Here is a 16,161-nt window from a genome sequence, read left to right as displayed (position 1 = left end):
ATTTATGTTCATGAGAAATAGTTCTACACTTTTCTTGCAATGTCTTTGTCTAGTGTTAGTATTAGGGTGACAGTGGCCTCATAGAATGAGTTGGGAAAATTTCCTTCTTCTATTTTCTGGAAGATATTGTAGAAAGTTGGTGTAACTAATGTCTTTCTTTCTTCCTCTTTCTTTCTTCCTTTTTTTTTTTTTTTCATCACCTGTGGCATGAAGGTCAGGGCTCGAACCCGCACCACAGCAGTGGCAATGCCAGATCCTCTTAAATGCTGGATCTCCTAGTGTAATTTCTTTCTTAAATATGTGTTAAAATATACCAGTGAACACATCTGGACCTGGTGCTCTTTGTTTTACGAGTTAATAATTATTGATTTAATTTATTCAATAATTATAGGTCTAGTCAGTTTGTCTATTTCTTCCTATGTGAAGTTTGGAAGATTTTATCTTTCAAGGACTTGGTCTATTTTATTTAAATTATCAAACTTGTGAGATAGACTTCTCCATAGTTTTCCTTTATTATCTTTCTCTCTTTCTTTCTTTCTTTCTTTGTTTTCTTTTCTTTTTGCTTTTTAGGGCCACATCCATGGCATATGGAAGTTCCTGGGCTAGGAGTCAAATTGAAGCTGCAGCTGCTGGTCTACGCCACAGCCAGAGCAATGCCAGATCTGAGACATGTCTGTGATCTATACTATAGCTCATGGTAATGCCAGATCCTTAACCCACTGAGTGAGGCCAGGAATTGAACTCACATCCTCATGGGTATTAGCCAGGTTCATTACTGCTGAGCCACAATGGGAACTCCTATTGTCTTTTAAAATCTATGGGATCTAGATAATCAACAAAGACCTACTGTACAGCACAGGGAACTCTACTCAATATTCTGTAATAACCTATATGGGAAAAGAATCTGAAAAAGATTCTTTTTCACACACACACACATATATATATATCTGACTCACTTTGCTATACACCTGAAACTAGCTCTGTAAATCAACTATCCTCCAATGTAAAATGAAAATTAAATTTAAAAAAAATACGCTTATCACCCAAGAACTGGAGAATGTATTCCACCAAAATAAGTCAATTGTTAAAAGACTCCATTCAGGTAATACACAACCAATGCACTGTAGTCTCTGCTGGGAGGACTCAGGCCAACTCCGCAGACCCTCCATCAGGTGCTTTTGAATATTTGCTCTCCTAGGTCTCAGTCAGAGGCCTTGGGTAAAGCTCTTCTTTAGAAGCTCAGAAGCCTCTACAGGGGTATCATCATAGGGTAGGGAGGAGAAGGGGGAACTGTGAAGATACTTCCCCACTCTGACTCAGTATCTGGTACTTTTCCACTTGAGCCCTTCCTCCTTTTCCTCTTCTCTGCCCCCCACCCATTTCAGGATCCTAAAACTGCCAGAGCCTTTTGTTTTCCCTCAATTGTGAGACACCGCTGCACTGATCTACCTAACCTTGCTCCATGAGGGAAAATGGAAGAGAGGGAGGCAACACTTGGCTCCAGTTTTAGCCTCTTGCTTACACAACTGCAGTTAAGTGATGAAAGACTGAACTCTCCCTTTAGCTTGGTGCTTTAATCTGCTACTCTGACTCTTGGCAGCTCAGTTCTCTCTCTCCCAACTAACTTCAACCTCCCTAACCACAAAAAGCTGTTTCATGTAATTTTGCATGAGTAATCAAGACAAGCTTTTGGGGTTTTTAACTCACCTTCATGGGAATGTCCAACAACTCATTGCTTACTATAGAGGCCTTAACCTGGATTCAACTGCAAAGGTTTGTCCCCTTTGTCCTAAGGTAATAGCTGCCTTTATAAAACTTGATACTTCTGCTGAACTAGATCTGGGCTCTCATTTGACCTAACAGCTTCTCATGCAGTAACAGGTATTTCTGGTGACTGAGCACACACACTTTTCAAACAGGCTTTTTAGCCTCTTAGGTATGAGGTTTCACTCTGGCCTCATCTCCCTCTCACATGACTATTCACTGCTCCAATACTCAGTCCTGCCACTTGCCTCCTCCTACCAGAATTAAGGGAACCTTATGATTGCCTTATTTTACTTAGGGAACGTTCTGTATCCTGCTAAATTTTTTTTTCTTTTTTTAGGGCCACACCCACAGCATATAGAAGTTCCCAGGCTAGGGTTAGAATCGGAGCTGCAGCTGCTGGCCTACACCACAGCTCACGGCAATGCCCGATCCCTACCCCACTGAGTGAGGCCAGGGATCGAACCCAAATCCTCATGGATACTAGCTGGGTTCTTCACTCTACCTGCTCAAATTTATCAGAGCTCCCACTGAGAACCCTGACCTAATGTTCTTTGTTGATGTATTAAACCTCTAAACTGAAAGTGGAGTCTATCAGCTGGATATCGCTAATTTAAGATCTCCTTTAGAATCTAGTCCTTCTAGCTGAGGCAAAGTCAGCCTAGATGGGATTGCATTTACCAGAACTTGTCAACTAGCCAAAGACCAGAGAGTAAACATATATACTAATAGCAGGCATGCTTTTGGAGCAATACATGACTTTGGGACGCTTTGGAAGCAAAGGAGGCTTTTCGACTCTACCAAAAAGCCTACAAAACATAGATAAGTTAAAGAACTTTTGGATACACTTCTAATTCCTGGAGAGCGGCCTATTATAAATTTGAGGCCTATGTAAAAAGAGAGAATATGGAAATTAAGGAAAGGCTCTAGTAGATCATTATGCCAAACAAACCATTTTAACCAGGGTTATGATCATATCTAAGCCTTAAAAGGATAAATTATAAAACGACATTATAAAATATCAACATTTAGCCCCCAATTTTGAAAAGGAAGAATATGTTGTACCCTTCGCTCAGAGAATCTCTGCCACTCTCAAGATGGCCATTTGGTGGCTTCAGATGATTTCAAATGGCTATTTGCTAAATTTCTCCATGAAAGTATCCATAATGGAATAGACAAATTGGTTATTATCTTAAATCAACACTGATGGAGCAATTTTTAAAAGAACGGTAAGGCTGTTTTCAGATCACATGCCACCTGCCAACAACATAGTCCTGAAAAAATTGTAAAGGTGGGACATGGCCAGGAACCAAAGCCTTAAGGACCTTATGAAAACCCTCAGATAGGCTATCCAGCTTTCACCCTCCTAGGGATTTGACTGTGTTTAATTATGTATGTCTATTTTCAGGATGAGTTGAAGCGTTTTCTTGCTGAAAAGTTACAGCCTTTATAGTCACTAGAAAGCTGCCTGGTTTTGTATTTCCACCCTGGGGCATTGCAATTTTTATATCATGTAATTGAGGCACACACTTTATAGAAACCTTTATAAAAGAACTTTGTAAGGTGTTATCTGTTTTTCAAAAACTAAAATTTCTGGCAAGGTTGAAAGGATCAATGACATCCTTAAATTAATATTAGCAAAACTTTCAGAAACTCTTATGTTCACTTGGCCAGGGGTACTCCCACTAGCCCTTAGGGCCATTCAGTTCATTCCCTCAGGGACACATTGCTGATACTCCAATGAACTGGTAACCGGAAAGCTTATGTATTTAGATGTCATCTCTAATACTAGACTCTGCCAACTGCATGCAGACATAGAAAAATACTGCAAGGGGCTCACATACCATAGCCAATCCTATCACCAACAGGTTAAGACCAACCTCCCACAGTATCTTCCTAAACAGCCTCTTCATGATCTTCAACCAGGAGATCACATCTTCAGGAAGAGATATCAGAGAAAAAAATGCTCTTGCATCTCATTGGAAGGGCCTTCATCTGATACTGTTATTAACAAGTGAACAGTGAAATTTCAGGGAGTCAATATTTCAGTTCATGTTTCACAACTAAAAAGCCATTCACAATTGCACACCATTGGAAAACTACTCCAACATGGGACTTCAAACTCAGGAGTCTCAGAGATCCTCCAGAAGCGGACAGTGATCCCAGACCTTTGAAACAAAGAGTTGACTACACATAGTCCATGGTCTGCTGGTGGACCAAGATATCTAATTCCTGTTTCATTTTTTTTCTCTGCTTGTTTATAATCATTCTTATTTCCTATAGACCCTTTGTTGTCATCCACCCACAAAGGACCCTTTTTTCTTTTTTCCCCTCATTATAATTGTTAAGTTAGAACATACTCATTCTATTGCCATTTTTGGATTATCCTGAACAGTAACCACTGCTCTCAATCTTACTGACTGCTGGATATGCTATCCATCACCGACATCCACGATGAAAACAAGAGAATTACAGAATTTGCTCCTATGTGGACAATTGATCTTAAACAAATCAAACTGTGACTTGGCTAGTATTCCTCTCTCCCAGAAGAAGAACCAATTATTATAATCTCTGTATTGACCCAAGGTAATTCCTCCTCTTCTTCTTTTTCGGCCACCCCATGGCAAATGGAATGTCCAGGCTAGGGATCAGATCTGAGCCGCATTTGTGACCTACACTGAAGCTGTGGCAATGACAGAGCCTTTAACCCACTGTGCTGGGTCAGGGATGGAACATGCATCCTGGAACTGTAGAGAGGCTGCCCAAACCGTTGTACCACAGCAGGAACGCCTGACCCAAGGAAATTCTAAATTTGGATTCAACATCTCCATAGGGCAATGGGCCAGATATCACTTGGAAGAGGCTAACTGAGATCCAGTCATGTCACCCAGCTAGTGTAAAGTTTTGGTTCCAACTTTGTCTTAAACTTCCCTTTTTCCTGGATTTCCATGTGTCCCTACTGGATACTACTTCCTTTGTGGCCAGAATGCCTGATCCTGCTTGCCTCAGACTAACATTTAATGCACTTTAGGAATAGTGTTCTGAGACTTGACTATATACGGAGATCCCAGTTCTATAAATCACCAAGGCTGGAAATTCTGACTCAGACATGGGCTCTAAAATGAGGCCATTCTTCAGAGTTCCTGTCATGGCTCAGTGGTTAACGAATCCGACTAGGAACCATGAGGTTGCAGGTTTGATCCCTGGCCTTGCTCAGTGGGTTAAGGATCTGGTGTTGCCATGAGCTGTGGTGTAGGTTGCAGATGAGGCTCAGATCCCACGTTGCTGTGGCTGTGGTGTAGGTGAGCGGCTACAGCTCCGATTAGACTCCTAGCCTGGAACCTCCATGTGCCGTGGGAGTGGCCCTAGAAAAGGCAAAAAGACATAAAATAAAATAAAATGAGGCCATTCTTGATTACTCAGGCACCCAACCTGCTGCATTATTTATGAGAACAATGTCCCCATTGGGAGGAATCATACAAATAGAAAAGACTGGAAGAAAACTATTGCTAACTTTGGCAGAAGTTAATAATGATATGTCTGCCTTAGATGACTAGAGATCAGTCTCAACTCAATGGCATGAGTAACAGTGGACAATGGCATGGCTCTAGATTTCTTATTGGCTAACCATGGCGCTGTCTGTGTCACTGCCATTACATCTTGTTGTACTTGGATCAAGGAAACAGGCAAGGTGGAGCAAGCTCTGTATTGCCTTAAGGTAAAAGCTATATGACTCTCTCAGGTTGATCCTCAGGGTCTATTGAATTTGTTCTCATGGTCTAGGTGGGGCAGTCAGGATAACTGGTTTCAAAGCATTTTACAGGGATTATTAGTTGTCCTTGTTTTTGTCACAGTGGTCATGATGTTGACCTACTGCATTTGTTAAAGAGAAATCAACATTGAGGCCACAGTTTGAATATACCCCTATTATACCCCTAGACCAAACACTTAGTCATGTAATCAAAACTTAAAATTGTCTTGATTTACCTGAAATGCTGACCCTGACCTTAAACAAAACTTAAGCTTTCTTCATGTCAGCATAACCTTATAGCTTCCTAGTTAATCAGCTACAGTAAACAAGTAAGCTTATGTAATACTACTGCTGTAAAAGGAACGAAAGTTTCTAGCAGCCAGTTACAATCAAAATACAAAACAGTGTACCTCCTTACACTTTATAAGCTGAGTTGTAACTACTCAGAGTGCAGTTTCAAGCCACTTTTGGTTTGGAAGTCTCCTTGATTGTGAACAGTTTGTTTCTCACTCAATAAAATATTCACCTCAAGTAAAGCTCTCTGAATTTTCTTTTGACATATTTTATCCAGAGTCTTAAAGACTTCTACATCCATTCTCTCATCAGATGATCTCCATGATGATACAACAAAAAGGGAAAGAAGATCTTGCAATACAGTTGACCATGAAGACAGTGGCACAATCTCCAAGTGGTGAAGATCTGGATCTTTGGCTCTTCCTGAATTGGTCAACCTCCAGCAAATGAGAGAATGGTCAAAATCAGGGACCAGGAGGAATTGAATATACAAACAGACAATGGCCAGATCAAACTTAAAAATAGAATGTTGACCCACAATTTGCAGCACTTAGTCCAGGAAGCCTGTGGAAGCCAAAGCCTATGGCAATCAACACAAAATTGCCTAGACCTGATGAATAACTGATAGCTTTGTTAATCTTTGCCCTTGATGTCAATTTAGGATGAACTGGAAAAAGCCAAATACATACCCCTAGCCAGTCACATATGATACCCCAGTCTAGTTAGCCCCCTACATTTTCCCCAGGCCAATACCTCCTCCTTCAGGCATACCATTTTTCCACTTTATTTAAAGCTTTCCTTCTCCTCTGCTTGCTTTTGAGATTCTGCCAAACACAAGTGATGGTGACTGACTCCCGTGCCATAGCAAGCTCTCAATAAACAGCCTTTGCTTGTTCCAATTTGGATGGCCTTTATTTCCACACAAGATAATACGTGAGTTGATATTTTTGAAGCTGTGGAATGAGTATATTGGTCATTCATTTAACTATCCTCTCTAACTTTCTGTATATGCTCTAAATTTCCCATAATAAAAAATTTTAAATATTTCAAAACTGTCATTATCATTAAAGATTAAACACAAACAACAGAGAAGAACTCTATATTAAAAGAGACTAGAGGAGTTCCCATCATGGCTCAGTGGTTAACGAATCTGACTAGGAACCATGAGGTTGCAGGTTTGATTCCTGGCCTTGCTCAGTGTTAAGGATTCGGTGTTGCCAGGAGCTGTGGTGTAGGTCACAGATTCGGCTCGGATCTGGCATTGCTCTGGCTCTGGCATAGGCTGGCGGCTACAGCTCCGATTAGACCTCTAGCCTGGGAACCTCCATATGCTGTGGGAGCGGCCCTAGAAAAGGTGAAAAGACAAAAAATAAAAATAATAAATAAAAAAATAGACTACTAGAGATAACAAGACACATAAATGCAATTTATGTTCCTTAATTGGATTGTAGATTTTTACATTAGCTATAAAGTACATTATTAGAAAAACTGAAATTGGACCATATTGAAACTGAACTTGACAACAGTATTCAACCAATGTTAAATTTCCTGAGTGAATAATTTTATATAGTTATATAAGTGAATGTCCTTGTTTTTAGGAAATAATATTGAAGTAATTGAGATGAAGTATCATGATGCCTGTAATTTACAAACAGTTCATGAAAACAACGTGTAGGTAGAGAAAGAAAATAAATGAAGAAAAATATTAACAACTGATGAAAGTAAATGAAAGGCATAGAATGTAAATTTAAGGTCTTACAATTTTTGCATAGGTTTAAAGTTTTTCTAAATAAAAAGGTTGGTAAGAAAGCTATAGTTTACAGTTTGTATAAAATACATGCAATATTATTAAAAAGTAAAAGCAAAATTCTCAGATACTTATCCGTACTTTTTTTTAATGGAAGGATAATTCAGAAAACTAGTAATAGGGAGTTCCCATTGTGGCACAGAGGAAGCAAATCCAACCAGTATCCATGAGGATGTGGGTTTGATCTCTGACTTCACTCAGTGGGTCGGGGATCCGGTGTTGCCCTGAGCTGTGGTGTAGGCTGCAGACATGGCTTGGATCCCATGCTGCCGTGGCCATGTCAAAGGCTGGCAGCTGCAGCTCCAATTTAACCCCTAGCCTGGGAACTAATATATGCCACAAGTGCAGCCATGAAAAGCAAAAAAAAAAAAAAAAATCAGTGATAGTTAACTATATCAGGGAGAGGTAAACAGGATAGATGAGAAGGGATTGAAAACTGGATTTTTCAGAATGTACACTGTCCATAATAAAATGTTTTTAAAATGTTCTTTGTAAATTATTTTGATATTCTAAGTATGTTGTGAGTAATTTTCATTTCTTACTTGTATATCATGTAATAGTGTGGTATAATATCTCCTTATTAATTTATTCAACCATGCACCCATCAAAGAGAACTAGTATATAATTACTGTTTATATGCTCCTAAACATTAGAATAGTGTCCTCTATTACTCAGACCTGTCAGGCCTTTATTGCATTTTTTCTGCATGGCTACTCCTAGTCTTACAGTGATTTGTTAAATATCCCCTTACTAGTTTATTTTCCTCATTTTGACCAATTTTTCTAACTACTGTTACATACATTTTGGTATTATTTGGTGCAAAAAACCTGGTGTTAATGGAGTTGCCACTGTGGTGCAACACCTTTACAGCACCAGGACCCAGATTTGATCCCTGGCCTGACACAGTGAGTTAAAGGATCCAGTGTCCAGTGTTGCCACAGCTACAGCATAGGTCACAACTGTGGCTCAGTTCTGATCCCTGGCATAGGAACTTCATATGCTGTGGGGCAGTCAAACACACACACGCACACACAAAACTGGTGTTCATTGTGCTTTGTAATATTTTTCATTGTATAGAGATTTCATCTTAAGAACTGAAGATTACAAGGAGTGATGTAATGCAGAACAAGGCTTAATGAGAAATTACGAAACCAATTCACTCACATATTTTAATGACTGAACCTAAATCCCCTCAGAATGGTTGTTCCAGGGCTAAGCAGATAAAATGAAAGAAAGCAATGCACTGGAAGTCTTCTTGGTAGGCTGTTGGTTTGTTTGTTTTACTTTATAGGGTGCAGAGAATTTTAAAAACTTGCATTCAGTCATGCAGCTAGAGAATGTTGGAGCCAGTATTCAAATCATGCCTCTATCCCCCTCAGAGTCATATCGGGAAGCTTCAGTGGTATAAAGTGACAAAAATGAGGAGTTCCCATTGTGGCTCAGGTGGTTAACGAATCTGACTAAGAACAATGGGGTTGCAGATTTGATCCCTGGCCTTGCTCAGAGGGTTAAGGATCTGGCGTTGCCATGAGCTGTGGTGTAGGTTGCAGACTTGGCTCGGATCCCGTGTTGCTGTGGCTCTGGTGTAGGCCAGCGGCTACGGTTCCGATTCGACCCCTAGCCTGGGAACCTCCATATGCCTTGAGAGCGGCCCAAGAAATGGCAAAAAGACAAAAAAAAAAGTGACAAAAAATGATTAATCTTGGCAGATTCTGTTAAATCCTAAAAAACCTTGCAACTCTGTTTTGAAGTTGGCATGGGCCAGTTAATAAAACTTAAGGCTTGCCAAATATAGGAAACTAAACATGGGGTCTCTACGTAAAGTCAGGATGCCATATGACTATACTTCCAAAATGAAACTAAATCAGAAATAAACTTTGACTTCTAGATGGGAATGCCAAAGGAATTTTTCTTGTGCCGGGCTAGGGGTTGAATGGAAGCTGCAGCTGCTGGCCTACACCATAGCCACAGCAACCTGGGATCTAAGCTACATCTGCAACCTACACCACAGCTCACAACAGTGCCAGATCATTAACCCACTAAGCACAGCCAGGGATCAAACCTGCATCCTCATGCATACTAGCTGGGTTCTTAACACAAAGTAGTTCCTCTTTTTTTTTTTTTTTTTTTTTTTTCCTTTGGTCTTTTTAGGGCCACAATCATGGCATATGGAGGTTCCCAGGCTAAGGGTGGAATTAGAGCTGTAGCCCCTGACCTACACCACAGCCACAGCAACTTGGGATCTGAGCTGTGTTCTCGATTTACACCACAATTCACAGCAACGTCAAATCCTTAACCCACTGAGTAAGGCCAGGGATCAAACCTTTGTCCTCATGGATACTAGTCAGATTCATTTCCACTGAGCCATGAAGGGAACTCCATAGTTCCTTTTCAAGATCTTGCTTTCTCAGTTATGTCTTTTTTTTTTTTTTTTGCTTTTTTAGGGCCACACCCTCAGCCTATGCAAGTTCCCAGGCTAGGGGTCGAATCGGAGCTATAGCTGCCGGCCTACACCACAGCCACAGTAACACCAGATCCAAGCCACGTCTGTGACCTACACCACAGCTCATGGCAATGCCAGATCCCCAACCCACTGAGCTAGGCTAGGGATCGAACTCACATCCTCATAGATACTAGTTGGATTTGTTTCCACTGAGCCACAATGAGAACTCCCTCCATTACGTCTTGACCTAATAATTATCTACCATAAACTAGCCTTGCAGCTAACTCATGCTACATGTAAGAGTCTGAAAATTTTTAAGGATATAATTTGAAGAGGTCACAAGTTGAATGCATACTCAAGAGAACCACTAAAGGAAAAAATCGTCAATTGATAAAAAGATGAAATTAGGAGTTCCTTATGTGATGCAGCAGATTAAGGATCCATCGTATTCTCTGTGGTGGACCAGGTTCAATCCCCAGCTTGGCAGAGGGTTAAGGATCTGGTGTTGCTGCAGTTGTGGCATAGGTTGCAGCTAGAGCTTGGATTCCATCCCTGGCCCTGAAACTTCTGTATGCTGTGGCAAAAAAAAAAAAAAAAAGAAATTATATCCCTACATTATGCCCAATTTTAAAAATTAACCCCAGATGGTTGAGGAATTTAAATGTTAAGATAGAAACTTCAGATTCTTAGTGGAAAGTATAGTGAATGTCTTTTAGACCTCCAGACAGATAAAGATTTAAGACAGAACCCACTTACCATAAAAGTTGATAAATCTGACTATATTAAAATTAAGAATTTTATTATTTTAAAGACACCTTAAAGAACATGAAAAGACAATTAAATTAGAAGATATTCACAGCATGCACGATTGAAAAAGAATTAGTAAGAGATTGAGGGAGACAACTTTTATATTACCTTATATCCTCAAGACTTTTTTTTGACAATATGTATGTATTATGTTGATTTTTAAAATTAAATTGAAGAAATAAAAATATCCAAAGTTAGGCTCAGTATCTCCTCTCGGATAACTGTTGAGGCCCAGATGATACGGATGAGGGAGAGAAAGGAAAAATGCTCTGGTGATATCTATTTTAAAGAAGAGAAATGAGGCAAATGTGGGAAATATTAACATCTTGTTAAATGGAGAGCAGTACATGAGTGTTTATTTTACAGCTTTCTGAATGTGTGAAATCTTTCATAATTTAAATTTTTAACTAAAATTAAGAACCTTGGAAAGAAATGTGCACCAACACTAGTCTCAGGATTTTGGAAATGAGATTTGTCTACACTTGCTAAGTTTTTTAGAATGACCACCTCTGAAGTCTATATTTTATTTTCAATCTTTTTTTTTTTTTATAAAAGCAATGTAATCTTCTGCAGAGGCAGGAAACCCTGTCTTTATGTATGTAAGTATGTATGTATTTTTGGCAGTGCCCAAGGCATGTGGAAGTTCCCAGGCCAGGAATCGAACCCTCTTAATCTGCACCACTGCAGTGACAACGCCGGATCCTTAACCCACTGTGCCACAAGAGAACTCCTGAAGTCCATATTTTAAACACAACACATTTGTTTGAATGATTTCGAAGTGGTAACAAACCAGAGTCAGGAAACGAGAGCAGAAGAAGTTGCAGATTCCAGGAGTCTGCCCTGGACCTGGCACGCCTTAGGCATGGCCTTGGAAACCTCAACCAGGCAATGGAAGAAACTCCCGCTCAGTCAAACCACACTTCAACCAGCTGTGTTCCGAGGTTGGGACCTTAAGGCTAAGTGTTACCTTACAGGTGGAGAGGCTCGGAGAGACTCAAGGTGGAAAAGGAAATCCAGGTGACCCACGCAGAGAAGGAAGTGCCGGCGCAGCAACCGGGCACCAGCACCAAACAAGCGGGTGAGGCAGCAGGGGCCCAGGTGCACCAGCAGGGGCGGGGCCAGCAGGACACCGTAAAGGGCCGGGCTTCGCACCCCTGCAAGCTCCACGGTAGCGCTGGTGTAAGCATGCACAGCGCAGGTGCCACCGAAGCCCAGGGGGCAGAGTCGACGACATCTCCCCAGGAGAACGGGCTGCTGGAGTTACCACTTCTGGCGCCACGGATTCACACCCGGCCTTGGTGGTTTCCTGTGCAGGAGCTGAGAAATCCATTGGTGTTTTCCCTGGAGGCGTGGCTGGCTGACTCCATCTTCGGTGAGCCACTGGGTGTGCTGGGAGCAGGCCCCTGGGCGGCTTTCTATAGCCCAGTTCCCCGGTCATCAGCCCAGTTCCCCAGCTTCCAGCCCTTCCTGCTCACCTTCCCTTACAGCTAGATCTTCCTGCTCTTTGACCGGTGCCGCTGCTCAGCCTCTCTCTCTTCTTTAGGCCCAAACCAAGTCCTGGTTCCGAAGATTGAGTGGATGAGCCAGGCCCTGCTGATGGTAGACACAGTTAACGCGGGGAACTTGGTCGAAATCACAGTCTTCGGACGACCAGCTGTACAAAATCGGGTGAAGAACGTACTCCTTAGCCTAGCGTCGAGGCACCGAGAGCATCGTGCCCGAGGTAAGGATCTTGGAAAACATGCCTGTGGAGGGAGCCACAAGAGAAAACACCTGGTCGTGCTTATCTTCCTTCCAGCCTCATATCTTCCCACAGCTTTTTGCAGTTTCCTCATTCCAGTATGTTGCATAGAGTCTCCCTGGGCATCTCTTTGTGAAGAATCCAAATAGGACATGGGGAAAGTAGGCTGAGATATGATGCATTCAGGCCCATCACTGCCCACGCCAGCCTCAGCTTGGTGGCACCACTACCTCCAGATCCTAGGTTCAGAGCTTCCACCCTGAGAAATGATGTCGCCAGGGCTCCCCTTCCGCCAACTCCTGTGAAATAGTAGTTTGCAACAGCGAGCATTTTTCCTTTTCCAGCTGAAAAGATGGAACAACTCGAGGAGTTCTTGAAGGCCCTTGCATCAGGTCCCCAGAACCCCCAGCATCCTGTTGCATAAGCATTGTCAGGAGCATGAGAACAGTCCTGCTTCTGCTACTCAAGTTCAAGAGAAGCAAATATCCTTAAATCTCTGCATTTTTTCCTGTGTCCTGATGGTTTATTATTTTGATGTAAATGTGAGTTTGTAATGCCACTGAGTAAATAAATGAATTTCCTTTTTTGTTCAATAGCATAAAGATAATTTCTCACTAAAAATAAAAGCAAATTTATAAAAGATTGACTCCGTTCATTCATGTCTTGATGTGAGAGGTGGGTAAAAGGCTGATGGTGGGTTTAGTTTCTGCCGTTTTGAAACTACTAACCCTTTTATCATTATTTTATGGTCAGAGTCAGGCCTTCAAGCACAGGGTACAGAACTATATGGTCAGTCTGCTTTGAGTTTCTTTTGTATCATTTTTTCTCAAACTTTCATGTGTATAAGGGTCATCTTGAAAACTTCCTAAAACACAATTTCTTGGTCCTCTTCACTGATTCTGATGCAGTATATTGAGCCCATAGAATTTTCTTTTCTAAAAAGCTTTTAGGCAATGCCAAAAATTCTCCTGGGAGGCTTTTACTTTCTAGCTGGTGGTTTGACCCCAGAGTAGCAACGAGCGTACCTGTGCATTTTCTCGGATGGAACCTCTGACCTCGCACACGGACAGGCATTCCAACAGACAGGCTGAGGCAATCAGTATTTATTCTGCTGGTGCTGCAATTTACCAGGAAGCAGGGTCCTGGGCAGCTTGGGTTTTGGAAAGTGTCTTTCCAGGGCTTTCCCCCCACCCCCATCCTGCCCCTGCCTCCACCTCCACCTCTCTCCAGCAGGTGTTCTGCATGAGCTGATTTCTTGTTTGTTTTTGTTTTTTTTTTTTTTTTGCTTTTTTAGGGTCTCACCTGCTGCATATGGAAACTCCCAGGCTAGGGGTTGAATTGGAGCTACAGCTGCCGACCTACACCACAGTCATGCCAGATCTGAGCCGCGTCTGCAACCCACACCACAGCTCATGGCGACTCGGAATCCTTAACTCACTAAACGAGGTGGAGGATTGAACCCGCATCCTCATGGATACTAGTTGGGATTGTTACCACTGAGCCATGATGGGAACTCCTGCATGAGATGTTTTGGTTTTTTTCCATTACCCATTACAATGCTGTGACCAATCTGTGCAAAACATCCCCAACACCTGCTGCTGGGGAAGCAGAATTCTTAGAGGAAAGATTGCTGCGAGCTCTGTGGCTTCGGACACAATCCTGGAGTTGCTTTAACTCATGCAAATTCTTCACCCCTTAGCAGCAATGGATTCTAGCCATTTACAAGGATTTTAAACACATAGACAAATATTTGATTACAAGTGGCATTGAACACTATTCCGCTTTGCTTCACAATTTTGTTAAATGCTTTTTTACATTTTCTTTATTCATTATTTCTTTCAGCTCTAAAGATAAGGATTTTTATTATCTGCATAAACTTTTGTAACAAATAACACTCCATATAACTAATGTTGTCCACTTCTTTGTTTCTCAAATATTTTGCATATGAAATTTGTCTGTAGTTAAACCAGTTACTATTTTCTGTGTGATTTTTCCCTCATCCCTGCCTTTTACACTTAAGCTTAGGAGCACCTGCTTTTTTTTTTTTTTGGTCTTTTTCTAGGGTCGCACCCATGGCATATGGAGATTCCCAGGCTAGGGGTCTGATCGGAGCTGCAGCTGCCAGCCTATGCCACAGTCACAGCAACACAGGATCCAAGCCATGTTTGTGACCTACACCACAGCTCACGGCAACGCCGGATCCTTTACCTACTGAGCGAGGCCAGAGATTGAACCTGCAACCTCTTGGTTCCTAATTGGATTCATTAAACACTGAGCCACTATGGGAACTCCCAGGAGCACCTGCTTTTTGTCCTTTAGGAGAAATTTCATAAACATCCCTTCAGGTTTTTCCTGGTACAATTTTTACAAAACCATTGAGCATTTTTGACTTGCTCAACATTTAGAGGAAAGGAAATTCCCTTTGTGGCACAGCAGAAACGAATCCGACTAGTATCCATGAGGATGAGAATTCGATCCCCGGCTTCACTCAGTAGATTAAGGATCTGGCGTTGCCGTGAGCTATGGTGTAGGTCACAGATGTGGCTTGAATCCAGAGTTGCCATGGCTATGGTGTAGGCTGGCAGCTGAAGCTCCAATTAGACCCCTAGGCTGGGAACCTCCATATGCTCTGGGTGCGGTCCCCCAAAAAAATTTATTCTAGGATCTTGCCTCTATACTTTCCCATGTGATTTTCCTTTTCTCCACAGCTGAATTTAGGCACATTCTCATCATGTATGTTTGTTTTTAAGAGGAATTGGAATATACTTAATTTGTAAAGAATCCAAGTAATTACTCCAAATAATCTCACTGCTCATATGGTCCCTTCAAGTAGATTTCCATTACTGCAAATATTTTTCCATAATTTTAGTAAACATTTTATGGATGTATAACATTCCATTCATATAAAAGTGATGTACATATACAGTGTAAAAAAATTTGTGAAACAATACAAAAGGAACAGATCCATTTAGCCAGCAGTCAAGAGAAGAAAAGACATGACCAGCATCCCAGAAGCCCCCATTTGCATACCCCCCAAGGATAACTATTATGATTTAAATATAAACAGAATCAATGTAAGTTTTATCAATGTTGCCAGCAGTTATGTTTCCACTGAATAAATAAGCCTTCATTTTCTGTTCTGTTGATGTACATTTTGGTCATTTCCTAATTGGACTTACAATAATGCGCTACTATGAAAATTCTTGTACATGACTTTTGGTGCATACAGATATGCATTTCTATTGAGTATATATCTAGGATTAGAATTCCTGGGTTCTGGGGTGTAAGTTCAAATTGCCAAGGTGATTGAACCAATTTACATTCCTTTCAGCTGTGTATGAGATTTTAATTGCTCTACAGCTTTGTCAACATTTTTTATTTTAGAAACTTTAGGTAATAGTGCTGTAGCACTGCAATTTTTAAAAATGTAATTACTTAATTGGTTACATAATATAAAATTGTGAGTGTACAATTCACTTTCTTTTTTAGTAAATTTATGAGTTGTGCCATTATCACCACACACCAGTTTTGGGACATATCCATCTCTTCATAAA

The 16,161-nt window shown here is 41.2% G+C and overlaps 1 protein-coding gene across 1 annotated transcript; it reads left to right on the top strand.

Annotated features, from left to right (window-relative positions):
* The first annotated feature begins 12,044 nt into the window (after window positions 1–12,044).
* OOEP (oocyte expressed protein) lies at window positions 12,045–13,196 on the top strand. Its single transcript, XM_047769346.1, has 3 exons — window positions 12,045–12,238; window positions 12,410–12,589; window positions 12,952–13,196. The coding sequence occupies exons 1-3, from the start codon at window positions 12,052–12,054 to the stop codon at window positions 13,029–13,031; spliced, it is 447 nt and encodes a 148-aa protein (XP_047625302.1). The 5' UTR covers window positions 12,045–12,051; the 3' UTR covers window positions 13,032–13,196.
* Window positions 13,197–16,161: the final 2,965 nt, after the last annotated feature.

This window comes from Phacochoerus africanus, chromosome 2, assembly GCF_016906955.1.
Source record: "Phacochoerus africanus isolate WHEZ1 chromosome 2, ROS_Pafr_v1, whole genome shotgun sequence".
Classification (NCBI taxonomy): Eukaryota; Metazoa; Chordata; class Mammalia; order Artiodactyla; family Suidae; genus Phacochoerus; species Phacochoerus africanus.
The sequence above is the reverse complement of the archived record's forward strand: the minus strand, read 5'-3'. Positions and strand labels throughout refer to the sequence as shown.

Coding starts and splice junctions, on each gene's coding strand:
- OOEP (XM_047769346.1), top strand. CDS start 12,052: ATGCACAGCGCAGGTGCCACCGAAGCCCAGGGGGCAGAGTCGACGACA. Junction 12,239..12,409: donor GCTGGCTGACTCCATCTTCG/GTGAGCCACTGG, acceptor TCTCTTCTTTAG/GCCCAAACCAAGTCCTGGTT. Junction 12,590..12,951: donor CCGAGAGCATCGTGCCCGAG/GTAAGGATCTTG, acceptor TTCCTTTTCCAG/CTGAAAAGATGGAACAACTC.